The 13866-nt window shown below is 37.9% G+C and overlaps 1 protein-coding gene across 1 annotated transcript in view; it reads right to left on the bottom strand.

The window, feature by feature from the left end:
• Positions 1-405: 405 nt before the first annotated feature.
• The window catches only part of CHD7 (chromodomain helicase DNA binding protein 7), a 224030-nt gene continuing 210569 nt past the window's right edge, over positions 406-13866 (bottom strand). Inside the window, exons 33-40 of the mRNA XM_081324248.1 lie at positions 9084-9767; positions 8137-8294; positions 6290-6521; positions 5526-5965; positions 4258-4479; positions 3761-3901; positions 3193-3297; positions 406-2266 (exon numbers count right to left, since the gene is read on the bottom strand). Coding sequence (XP_081180374.1) covers positions 1322-2266; positions 3193-3297; positions 3761-3901; positions 4258-4479; positions 5526-5965; positions 6290-6521; positions 8137-8294; positions 9084-9767 — 2927 coding nt within the window. The 3' untranslated portion in view covers positions 406-1321. The remainder of the gene's footprint in view (positions 2267-3192; positions 3298-3760; positions 3902-4257; positions 4480-5525; positions 5966-6289; positions 6522-8136; positions 8295-9083; positions 9768-13866) is intronic.

Here is a 13866-nt window from a genome sequence, read left to right as displayed (position 1 = left end):
CAGTGCCTTTATGTTCCTTCCTCAAACTACAGTATTGTGTTTTTCTACCCATTAACCAAGGGTAAATGACCTAGATATCATGCCTATCAAAGCCTCATTTTTCTTTACCCTTTTGTTCTTTAATGTACCACATTATCACACAGGGAACACATTTGAAAATATGTTGAGGGTGTAAGGCAGTTCTTTGTGCATTTTTCTGAAGCTTCAGTAAGGGTTGAACAATATGAGTATAATTCAGGCTTTTTTCCTTGTCTTTTCCGGACTACTAATTTAGTATATTTGGAGATAGAAAAGCTGGTCAAGAAAGATACAGGGAGAAGACTGCTGTGATATGTTTGTTTCTGTTGAGAATGAATCAGTTGTGATCACTATATTCTAGGAATTACACCTTACATATCATGAGTCACTTTTATTAAAAGCATCATTACTACAGTTGGCAGCAATTTACATCTTATCTTACATGATAGCAATTTCCAAGGTGGGGGTGGGGGGAATAAAAAGACATCACCAAAAAAAGAAAAACAAATACATTTACAAAGTCATGTCTGTAAACTTCAAGGCTACTTTAGAGTTGAGGTAATCTGTTTAGCTTTGTGGCTAAAGTAACAAAGTCCTTTAATTTAAAAAGGTACCTGATTTTTAAAAAAAATTGTTTTACCAGTGCATTACAAAATCACGAGACGATTTAACTGTAGTTTTATCCTGCAAGAACCTTTTCAATGGGTAATTTCCAAAAGGTACTCTTCACATTCAACAGCTGCCTTATTATTGCTGTGTCTCAAGACAGAGACATTCACACTATCATGGAGATTGTCAGAGAATGTGTGTATATATGTGTGAGTGTGCATGTGCACATATGTGCACGAGTGAACTTCCATACAGTCAAAATGATATAGAATGATATGCATGTTAAAATTTATCTTGACCTTCACAGCAAAAAATTAAAAATTAATAATTAAATATATAACTTCATACTTCCTTTCAGCAGCACTTCCTTCTATTTAGTGCCACTCTATTACAAATTGCTGCTTTATAATACCAATGGTACCAAAAGGAAAAAAAGCAGAGCATTATATCAATTTCCTTAAAAAGATAAGGTCATCTCTCCGTTTCATCTCTTCTAGGGATAATAAATAATGCACTGCACAATACTTAATGACCAAGATACCTTTTGACTCATCTGTATAACATGACTTTTTGTTTGCTACACTATGTTACAGAACAGCTTATAAAACTAAGTATGGACATTAACTGTGAGTGTAAACAGTAGGACTACCACTTGTCAAAAGTTTTAAAACACTTGAACAGTAACTTGTACTGCTTATTCATCATTTTCATTGTTTTCTATTTCATCCCCCCCATCAAGTGAGTCTAATTCTTCACCCTGTGCTATTTCATCTTCTAAAGCAGAGGAATCTGCAGTTTTATCAAGGCTCTCCTCTGCATCACTGCCCTCTAGATTTTCTTCATCTTTAAAGGCAGCTTCTTCAGTTTTATCAGTAACCTTCACTTCACTGGAGCCCACTGCATTCTGAAGTCCCGCTAATGCTGGGAAACCAGGTAGTGTCAATCCTCCCAATCCCGGAGGTAGAAACATAGAAGGGTAAAACAGACCAGGAGCCATCGTTGACAGAAGGAAAGGATTGAAGGTTAGAGGGTTGGCAGGCAATCCAGTGTTGCTTGTGGTGGTAGCAGAGGCCACAGCAGCAGTTGCACCAACAGATCCATTTGCAGAGTCAGTAGCTGAAACAACGTCTGTGCTTTTCTCAGAGTCTTTGTTCTCCTCTTCATTCTCATTCTTCTTTTCTTCTACTTTTGAAGTGCCATCTTCATTTTCTCCTTGACTGGAAGCCATAGTGGTGTTTCCAGAAGCAGCTGTTATTGGGTTATTCAACAATCCACTTAGTCCAAACATATTGGGCAACCCTGCCATACCTGGCAACATCAGAGGCAGCATAGCAGCTGGATTTTTAGAATTACCTCCACCACCAGCAGCAGCTGTCGCTAGTCCTGGAGGGAAGCCCATGAGACCTGCAAGTTGGAGAGATTGTAGGTTTTGTAAATTCTGAAGGCTTGCAAGATCCATTCCAGCGAACAGACTGTTCATTATCAGTGGGTTAATTCCCGATGTTGAAGCTGCAGCAGCAGCTGCTGCAGCTGCTTTGGCAATTTCACTTTTTGGCCTTCTCCCTCTTCTGCTTGCACCCTCTTCCCGCACCACGGGACCTGTGAGAAGACGGTCAAACATGGATTCTGGAACAAAACCCTAGATGATGGCAAAAAAAAAGCAGAAGCATACAATTATGCTTTCATTTTTAATGATGTCTAGATACTGAGCATTTTACATCATGCTGCTCTTACGATTCACCATTGTATATAATAAAGGGGTCTATTTATTCATCTTATTTGTCCCCCTTTTATCTTAAATCCATGAGTTATAAAAGTTAACCCTAATAAAAACTAGGTTTGTAATATCAGATTAAATCCAAGGAACACAATTGTAAGAAAAATTGTAGAAGCGAAATTTAAGGTCCAATCTGATTCTTTTCAAATGGGGATATGAAGAGGCAAAATAGATGTGTGAAGCACATCAGAAGCATTATATATGTCTTCTGATTTTCTTTTACTCCAAAATATGACATTGCTAAATATCAACAGCATAACTGAGGGAACTACATGGGATCCAAATATGGTACTGAGTTTTTCACCTGTGAATAGGCTTACCAATGAATAAGTCACAGGAAAAAAAGAGATGGTAAAGTTACATGAAGCATAGATACTTATGTTTTCTTGATTGGGTAGTCCTCAACTGTCCCACATATCCTTGTCAACAATGTGCTCTCCATGGAGCTGACCTTGAAAACCACTCAAAAGCTGCAACTGGTCCACAATGCAGCAATCTGAGCAGTGGTATGCTGAAGCTGTACTGTTTACCAACATACTTCTGGGTGCATTTCAAAGTGCTGGTTCTCATTTTAAAGGCATGGAGCCTACTTATTTGAGGAACTGCCTGTCTCCTGCAATTTTTCCACAGTTGGTAAAAGCTGACAGATTAGGTACAGTCTGGGTTCCCTCATTTAAACTATGCTACAATATTTTAATATTGTGAGAGGGCTGGAGTTGGATAGCACCAAAATGAATTAAATTGAATAAAAAATAAACCTATTTTTTTAAAAAAACTCTATTACTTACAGACTGTTTAACAATGTCAGTCCAATCTGGAGCAACAGCAAATTCTGGATTTTCTTCCAGCCATCTTGGCAAGTCCTTCATTGGTGGAGCCATAGCACCACCCATCTAGTAATATATATTACATTTTAATTAAAGGTCTATATTTCATAATGTATGCAGTTTAACAAAAGTAGCCTATTATTTATTTATACATACTGCCACTGATAATCTGATTATCAAATGGCTAATTAAATCATTATTAATAAAGTACAAAAGTACAAAAATTGTCAAAAACTTGTCAAAGAATACTGCAACTTAAAATCCAAAAATGATAATAGAATCAAGATTCCTCCTATTCCATGATGTGAAAAACTAAGAGAAATAACAACTCAAACTAGAAGTTACCCAGCCTCCTCCAGAAAATCTCCAATGAAGATCTTTGATTCAGTACTGATAATTCAAACAAAATGATACAGAATGTTTGAAGTGACTGAGGGATGCCGTTTTATAGAAAAGTAATATAAAAGTATCTACTTGAAGATTAAATGAAACAATAGATAGTCATAGAGGAAATTAGTCAATGCATTACCTTCTTCCCGTTCCGTTTATTTACAACAGGAACCCTCTCTTCTCCAGTTAAGGTGTTAATATCCAATTTATTAGGATTTCGACATCTGTGCCGCTTTTGCTTCGGTTTCTGAAATGGGGAAAACAGCACATCTGCACTCTTCTAAAGAAAAGAAAAAAGACAATTATTTCCTAGACATGAATGCTTAATTTATATTTAAAAAGTAGAATATATTTTATCACTGAAACATTAACAGCAACATTGAGACCATTACATGTTTAGCACTAATATTTTAAAAGTCTTTGCAAATGCTTAACATAAACAGAGTTCCAAATCAAGCATTCAAGCTTGAGCTTTTCAAATAGGTCAGAGACCACAAAAATAATCGGACACTTTCAATATTTACAACTGTCTTGCTTACTTTACTTATTGTAAAGTGTTTTTTTTTAAAAATATCTTAAGAATTCTGTCACATATAAATGAAATGGTAAAATAAGAAAAGGAGAGTATTCACTTACTGGTACATAACTTGGCATATCAACAGTATACATGGGATGCAATTTAAGCCATTCAACTAAATCCTTGTTTTTAGGTGCATCTTCTCCCACTAGTCTGGTCCCATCTTCCATATTAATGACAGAAATATGAGTATCAGGATCCAGTTGCCCAGGAGATGGAATGTTTCTTGCTGGAGGAAGTTCCATTTCTTCATCAAACACTTTGGTCACTTCTGAATCTTCCTGCAGAAAGTTCAAAATTCCATTAACTTTCAACATAATGCTAATTCAACAGGAGTGAATTCAACACCTAATTTAAATGGGGAGTGCTGTTAGCCTTTTTAGACATTGTTAATAATGACAAACAACAGAAACTCAATCTTGTTAACTCTCTTACCATTACTTATACATACAGTTCTATGGACAGTGAGGAAAAGCAAGTGAAAAACATGTTGTGATGCCATGTATGACAAAAATACATAAAGGCAATCATTCTGGTATCTTTGTGGCTTAAAGTAGACACATATGGCTATATAGTAAGGATAGACAACTTTTATTTGGGCTGGTGGGCATATTTGGATTTTTTAGGTCATGATGGGTATAGCTAGTATTGTAATACTAAGTTACACAGTTTCATGGTCTTCTATTTTAAATGGATAAATGGGCACCTTTACAAACAAAACATCTGGCTCCAAACTACTTTCAATTTATATTCTAAACAGACCTGTGAGTTCAATAAGAATTGTTTTAAGTAAAATATTCCAAATGGGCAGCCACTTTAGACTTTTGCAAATAAATCTTCTGTGACTCATCTGATGAAGTAGACTATGATCCATAAAAGCTTGTTATAATCAACTGATTAATATTTAAGATACAAGACCTCTACAGGATTTTCCAGATTTCCTACATTTATTACCCCCCGCCCCCATATTAGGAATGGGCAATTTCCTAGTGGGTGACAATAAAAAAAATAAAACAAACAAGGGTTTTCAAGGGCTTCAGGAAAAATGAATGGTGATATTTTTAGAGTAGCTGGTGCCAGAATGTTTTCACCTTTTTTGCATTTTGATGAGAATTAAGAAGAGACATGTATCTTTAAACTTCTTCAAATATGAAAAATCAGCTCTTAAATGCTCCAGGAATAAATTGAATATTTTTATCTTATCTATTCTGAGATATTCTGGGAATAGCTAGGGAGTTGCATGGGGCCACAGGCTGGCCCCTATGTTATCATAATTAAGCTGTATTTTCTTTTTTTTGAAAATAATGTAACAGAAATATCTTCTTACTGCTGTCAGAGATGTTTGCTTGCCGCTTATAAATAAAAGATCAAGACCTTCTACGTTTTTCCTTCTTCCTCTTCTCCTTTTCATGGGTGGCTCGACATCAATTAAGGAACCATTTAGCAGATGTCTTGTGGGTGTACGAGAAAGGCCTGCTTGTAGCAGCTCCATTTGAGTTTTAAAGGCATCAGACACTGGTGTCGAAACAGTAGGTAACAGAAATTTTGAAGGAACAGCTGAAAAAGTTGAGGTAGAACTTGTTGCCTCCCTTGAGGCTTTTGATAAGTCTACAATTTTTTCTTGCCCATTTTCAGATACAATCTGTGATTCTCTCAATTGGGCAACCATTTCCATTAAATTTCTCCTCTTGGCTGCCCTTTCAGCCTCAATTTCAATCTTCCTTCTCCGCCTCCTCCGCTGACGTGGAACTGATAAATTGAGTACATCTTCCTAATGAAAAATTAACATATATCATTATGAGCAATGACTTTACCATTGCTTCCTTAAAAGAAGTGTGTTCAATTGTTAGTGCATTTTTGAAAAATGGGAAAAGCATAATATGATGGCACTGTCCCAATCAATTTTTTTTGGCCTGACCAATATTAGCTAAGTTAATAATGTTTTTTTGTCTAATGAAAAATGTGTCATAAAAAACTACTTTCAATCTAAATATTATTTATTTTTGTTTATTTTTTCTGGCAAAAGTGGAATTTCTTGCCACATGTGTTTTCTGCTACTATTTTGGCCCTTTTCCTTTGGTTAAATAAAACATGCCTTAGATAACTGAGGCGATACGGAGACATCTTCACTGCCACTGATGCTGGCCTGACCAACCATGGAGAGTTCAGCAAAGCTTCTTTTCTGTAAAGGGCTGTCCACAGCTGCTGGTGTATACCCTGGTATAAGCCCTTGGAAATCAAACATCTGGCGTCTATTTACTGGCCACTTTCCCTTCAGCACTGCTTCACAGATGCTGTCTAATCGGTTGATCATTACTCGATCCTGCAAAGGGGAAATACAAAATCTGCATTATTGCATGGTTTAACAGATTTACTAATTTTAGATCCAAAGTAATTATAATTTAAATTCTGCATCAAAAAAGTATTCCCAATTACCCTGAAATTATACTGAATGCACATAAATGAAGAACAAACATTTTTGCTGTTAGTAATCAAAATAAATGAACTGTTGGATGTGCAGTATTTTTTCCTGAGTGTTTGCTATTACTCAGACATTTTAAAACTCAAGCCGAATTGACAAGTAATAGTGTAATTACTACACAATGAATAATATAATCTTTACTCTCAATAACTTTGTCTTAGGTAGGTCAGAGACAACACCATCTGTAATTCTGTCCTAGGAAGTGGTTCTTTATTAGTGTCATTATTAATAAAGTTCAACTTTGTGAAAAGGGTACCAATCTAGGAACATCCCATAAATGTCAGTTCTCATTCCATACCCATTATCACTTCCAAGTTCCACTCAAGCATGTATACTGAAACAATTTAATTACCGTATACTCAAAATAAAGGGAAATACAAAACATGCACTGCTGCATAGAGAATACTTTGAAACTTAACTGCATATTTTTGAAACTTTTAAGATTATGCTTTACATAATGTCAGTGTGATTTTTCTTGTTAAAAAAGTTAAACTACTTGGCCAATAATATTTGCTTTTAAAATCTGAATGCTGTAAAGATTGTTTTCTTGTGCTGTTGATTATTGACATGAACATATATTTTCTGCTAGTGTTATTTGTACATTTGTACTGTATTATTTTGAAGTTTATTGTAAACTAGCAATAGATTAATTTTAAGCCACTTTCTCTGGAAACACAGTTAACAGTATCCTGAATCACAAAATAATTATCAATATTTGGAAATTATTGATTGCTAACCAGATAGGCTCAATCTTCACTAAATGACAAAATATAATAAAACCTGCCAGCAGATTTCAGCAGCTGTAACCAGCTGCTTGTTTTCCCCAGGAATAAGCCTATTACAGCAAGGTTATTTTCCTTAATCCAGATGGCCCCGTTATGGTGATTAGGAAGCTTAAGATTTTTACTACTTTATTTTTTTCTAGCACCCAATGAAATCAGAAACTGAGATGTATATGAAGCTAGTACTATTTCACAATGAGCGCTTTATCCATTCTGAATTTTAGGGCTATTTTTTTAAAAAAAGAAAGCTATAAAATATTCTTTGTCTATTAATCCTTTTTAAGATCCATCTACATTACAACACTTAGGAAATATCATACTATTTATTTTAAGTTGTTGGTTTCTGAATAGCAAGCCTAGAACATATCCTTTAGGTGGCAGGGAACAAAAAAGGAAGTCTCAGTCTGAAATTTTACTTTATTTTCCTGTTCTATTATAATGCAGAAAAGCTAGAATATCTCTAATAGAATCCTCTCCAGTTGAGAAAATCAGGTATGTTTATCTGCTGATAGCCAAACCTCTAAATACTTCATATTCTTCTTGAGTGCCTCTCAACCTTCCTGAAGAGAATTTGCTCTATAGCTTCACAGAATTGATATACACTATTAAGCAATATAGGGGCTGATAACTTTCAGAAATCAAATGCTAAGAATCATGTTATATATTGAACAAACCTTAGGCCAAAAAGAAAAGGCAAATGTTCTTTCATGAAGCAGCTGGGCTACTGATGGGTCTCCATCTTCCATATAAAATCCATCACGCGTTTCATCCCTTGCAGTGCTCAGGGATGCATTGCTTTCTTCATCAAAATTCTTACCCCGGGAAATCATTCCTGTTGAGAAATAACAATCACCAAAAATTAGCTCCCCAAAGTAGGACAGTTATTTATGGTATAATAAATTTTATATGATCATTGAAGTTTTGATTAGACTAAGTACTGGGAATTTTTTGTCCATCACAATGGACAAATATTGATGTATTTTATTTCTGAGGTGAACACAGAAGTAAAAATGCTGAGAAATTATGTTGGAAAAATTATATTTTTTTAGTGAAATTTATAAATGTATGGTATTTTATTTGGTAAAATCACAATAATTCTTAGGATGCTTTCTGACTTACTTGGATTATATATATTTTTTAAATATTCTATTTTACTGCAGTTCAAAGAAATAACACAGATGACAATGCTATTTCTAAAACATTTACATGGTATCCTTTATTTGTTAGAACCAAATAAAATAGCTATCAAACTGTGTTCTCAAGCTTTCTTGTCCATTACTACTGATCTTTCTTTACAACAGCACAGCAGTGTTGATGATTAAGCCTGTGCTCAGTTTTCAGAAAGCAATAAGGAGGTCAAACAATCTTGACAAGTGCCTTAACAACATGGTACATAATCTTATACAACACATAAGGATTTGTAGACAGATGTAGAAATTCCTTGCTAGAAAAATAAATGTGGAAAGGTTTACTGAAAAGAAAAATACTAAAGTCTTGAATTCCTAGTTCTGTACTTTAAAAAGTTTGAGTAAGATCAGACTTGAGACTCTTAAGTCTACTGATAGAACTGCTAAGATCTGGTCTGCCAAGTATAGTCAATATAATTCTTAATTTATATTACCTTCAGGTTGTGAAGATTCTTCTGACTTGTCATCATCATCAAGTTTTTCTTCTTCATCATCCTCCGAACCTTTTTCAGAAATTGATTTAGGATCAACTTCTGTACTCAGTTCTGTATCTTTTATTTCACATTTAACAGGAACAGCCTCAACTTCAGCCTCAGCCTCTTCCTTATCACTTTTTACTGCAACATCTCCTGCCTCATCCTCCTCACTGCCAGACTTTTCTTTGGCTGGTACTTTTTCAGCTTCTTCCAGTTTAACCTCAGCTTGTTCTGTAGGTTTTTCATCTTGTACTAGTGAGGTTGGGATAATAGACATTGACTGACCACAGCAAACCCCCAGTGGGTTTAATAGAGATATGGTAGTTAGACTACCACCACCTCTATTTTGAGCAAAATTTTTATGAGAATCAAGAAAAGAAAGTTCAGGATCATTTAGAATGTGATAATCTGTCCTGCTGACTCCATGTTTAGCAGCTCCAATCAATAAATCTTTATCATGTTTGCCACACTCCCACCATTCTGGTAAATCCAAACTTGGCTGACACAATTTTAGCCTCTCTGCCAATAATGGGTGATGGAGAACCTGCTCCCGGACTTTCCTCAAAAGTTCTATACGATACAAAGTTCGAGAAGCACGTTCTTCAGTGATAGGCTCAATTATAGTAGAGAGATCAGGAGGTTCTATAAGGAAAAAATGAGTACAAAGAAATTAGGAAAATTTTAACATTACTACGCATCACACAATATTCTATGCTATTTGATTTTAAGAAGAGTTTTTTAAGTTGTATAATATAAGTTATTAAAGGTAAAAGGTAAAGGTTCCCCCGCACATGCGTGCTAGTCGTTTCCAACTCTAGGGGCCGGTGCTCATCTCCGTTTCAAAGCCGAAGAGCCAGCGCTTGTCCGAGGACGTCTCCGTGGTCATGTGGCCGGCATGACTAGACGCCAAAGGCGCACGGAGCGCTGTTACCTTCCCACCGTAGTGGTCCCTATTTTTCTACTTGCATTTTTACGTGCTTTCGAACTGCTAGGTTGGCAGAAGCTGGGACGAGTAACAGGCGCTCACTCTGTTACGCGGCACTCGGGATTCGACCCGCCAAACTGCCGACCTTCTGATCGACAAGCTCAGCGTCCTAACCCACTGAGCCACCACGTCCCTATATAAGTTATTATTGGGTTTCAAATAATTCCCAATTTAAAATAAGCCCAATCAGTAGCCCTGCCCCCAAACTGAAGCAAATGTACTTATAGTTATTCTCTGCAAATGCAAAGAATCTCAATTGCTCTTAATTGTTTTAAACTTGGCTTGGGATAATAATAATAATAATAATAAGTTGGAAGGGACCTTGGAGGTCATCTAGTCCAACCCCCTGCTCAGGCAGGAAACCCTATACCATTTCAGGCAAATGGCTGTCCAGTCGCTTCTTAAAAACTTCCAGTGTTGGAGCATTCATCACTTCTGGAGGCAGGTTGTTCCACTGATTAATTGTTCTAACTGTCAGGAAGTTTCTCCTTAGTTCTAGGTTGCTTCTCTCCTTCACTAGTTTCCATCCATTGCTTCTTGTCCTGCTTGCAGGTGCTTTGGAGAATAGCTTGACTCCCTCTTCTTTGTGGCAGCCCCTGAGATATTGGAACACTGCTATCATGTCACCCCTCACCCTTCTCTTCGTTAAACTAGACATACCCAATTCCAGCAGCTGTTCCCTATATGTTTTAGCCTCCAGTTCCCCAATCATCTTTGTTGCTCTTCTCTGTACCCTTTCTAGAGTCTCAACATCTTTTTTACATCATGGTGACCAAAACTGGATGCAGTATTCCACGTGTGGCCTTACCAAAGCATTGTAAAGTGGTATTAAGTACTTCACTTGATCTTGATTCTATCCCTCTGTTAATGCAGCCTAGCACTGTGTTGGCTTTTTTGGCGGCTGCAGCACACTGCTGGCTCATATTGAAGTGATTGTCTACTAGGACTCAGAGATCCCTCTCACAGTTACTACTATTGAGCAAGGTACCACCTATACTCTATCTGTGCATTTGATTTTTCCTGCCTAAATGTAGAACCTTACATTTTTCACCATTGAATTTCATTTTGTTAGATAGCGCCCAGTGTTCGAGTCTGTCCAGATCCTCCTGTATTTTAAGCCTATCTTCTAGAGTGTTGGCTATTCCAGCCAGCTTGGTGTCGTCTGCAAATTTGATGAGTTCCCCATCTATCCCCTCATCCAAATAATTGATGAACATGTTGAAGAGCACTGGGCCCAGAACAGAGTCCTGGGGCACCCCACTACACACTTCCTTCCATGTAGATGCAGTTCCATTGAGGACCAAATGCTGAGTACAGCCTGTCAGCCAGCTACGAATCCATCTGGTGGTGATAGCATCTAACCCACATTTTTCTATCTTATCAAGTAGTAGGTTGTGATCTACTTTATCAAATGCCTTACTGAAGTCCAAGTAAATTATATCTACAGCATTCCTCTGGTACACTAATTTTGTCACTTGGTCAAAGAATGCAATAAGATTTGTCTGGCATGATCTGTTTTTGACAAACCCATGTTGACTTTTAGTGATGACTTTGTTTGCATCAAGGTGTTCGCTGATCTGTTGTTTGATTATCTTTTCCAGAATCTTCCCAGGTATTGAGGTCAGGCTGATAGGTCTGTAGTTTCCTGGATCTATTTTTTTCCCTTTTTTGAAGAGGGGAACTACATCAGCTGTCTTCCAGTCCTTTGGTAGTTCCCCAGTGCTCCAGGATCTTTGAAAAATATAGTTCAGTGGTTCTGAGATCACGTCTGCCAGTTCCTTGAGAACCTTGGGGTGTAATCCATCTGGTCCTGGTGATCTGAACTCGTCTAGGCTGGACAGGTGCTCACTTACCATTTTCTTGCCTATCTTAACTTGCGTTTCTATTCTGTTTTTTATGGCACTGGTTTTCGTAGGTTGGACTGTTTTTTCCCTTTGTGTAAAGACAGATGCAAAAAATGAGTTAAAGAGTTCTGCTTTCTCCCTGTTGCTTGTCCCCTTCTTGCCACTTTCCCCCACTAATGGACCAATCATTTCCTTAACTTTTTGTTTTTTATATGTTGAAAGAAACTTTTTTTGTTATTTTTGACTTTGGTTGCAAGCCTTAGTTCATTTTGAGCTTTAGCTTCCCTCACTTCATCTTTGCAGGCACGGGCTATTTGCTGATATTCTGACTTAGTTACCGTATATACTTGAGTATAAGCCGAATTTTTCAGCCCACTTTTTGGGCTGAAAAATTCCACTTCGGCTTATACTCCAGTCAACAAAAAAAACTTACCGAGGACTTGTGCGCGGCCGAGGCTTTGGTGCTTCCGGGATCGCGCGCACCTCTCCCAAGCCACCGCCGTCCGAGACCTGCAGGTCTCCGTTCCTCCGCGCCCTGCCTGCCTGCTTCTTTCAGCTGTCTGCCCATCAGCTGTCCATAGGGATGCTGCAAAGCTCTCCTTCTCTAGGCCTTGGACTCCCTCCTGGCTGAAGAGTAGATGAACCAAGCCAGCAAGGAGACAAAATGTTTCTGCAGCTGTTTTTCCTCTGAAGGTTTTTTTTGTTTTTTTTTTTTAAAGTAATCTCCGAAGGTTATGCCAGAAAATGGAGGACGCTGGGTCTTTGCAAGCTTTAGCTGTCCGCCTGGCTGCCTGAAGGCCGCCCTTTTCAGGCAGTCTGACAGACAGCTAAAACTTGCAAAGACCCAGCGTCCTCCATTTTCTGGCACAACTTTTAGGGATTTATTATTATTATTCCTACTACTACTATTACTACTACTACTACTTCAGGAGTAAAAAGTTGCAGAAAAAAATTCTCTCCTTACTAGCTGAGTTCCTCTACTCTTCCATCTGGAGCCAAGGTAAGATTTTAAAAAGGGATATTGGTTGGAAGGCAGAGGGAGAGTTTAGTTTTAGCATCTAAAAAAAAGGGGGGGGGGAAAATCAGCGAGTACATCCCAACCAGCTTTTTATGTTTTTGTTATTGAAGAAATATGGGGGAGGGGGAGGGGTTCTGGGGTGGGTTGGGGAGGGGATAATATTGTAACTTCAATAAAAATTTTCAATAAAAAAAAAAGAAATATGGCTTTCTGGGGGAAGGTGGGGAGGGCGTTAAGGAAGGAAAGGGTTTTTGGAAGCTCGTCCTGAAGCTGCCTTTTGTGCAAGGGGCCTTTTCTCAAAGCCTAGAGAGGCAGCTTTGTTGCCTCCCCGTAGACAGCTGATGGGCGAACACCAAAAGCTCCAAAAGGCTAGGGAACTAGTCCCAGAACACCTTGGTAGGAGGAAGGGCAGAGGCAGAATTGGGAAAGAGGTAAGACAGGGTTTTCCTTCCCAGATGTTTCTCTTTGGCAAGACAGCCAGCTGTGCTGAAGCCCAGTATCTGGGGGTGGGGGAGACCTGAGGCAGGCGGGCTGGTGCTTGCATTAGGCCTCCCAGGATCCCAGAGGCTTGCAGAGCGCGGATCCAGCCTCCGAGGCATGCAGAACGGCGGATCGGCTTATACTCGAGTCAACAACTTTTCCCAGTTTTTGGGGGTGAAATTGGGGGTCTCGGCTTATACTCGAGTCGGCTTATACTCAAGTATATACGGTATATGCCCCTCTTTCCAATTCTTATACTTGTCCTTTTTATCTTTAAATTTATCAGAGAGTTCTTTATGCAGCCATGTTGGTTTCTTTTGAGAGCTGTTATTTTTCTTCTTTGTTGGTATTGTACTAGACTGGGCCTTTATTATCTCACTTTTCAAAATTTCCCAAGCTTCTTGAGTTGTTTTC

Source organism: Vipera berus, assembly GCF_964194415.1.
Source record: "Vipera berus genome assembly, chromosome: 3".
Taxonomy (NCBI): domain Eukaryota; kingdom Metazoa; phylum Chordata; class Lepidosauria; order Squamata; family Viperidae; genus Vipera; species Vipera berus.
This window is presented reverse-complemented; position numbering and strand designations above follow the sequence as displayed.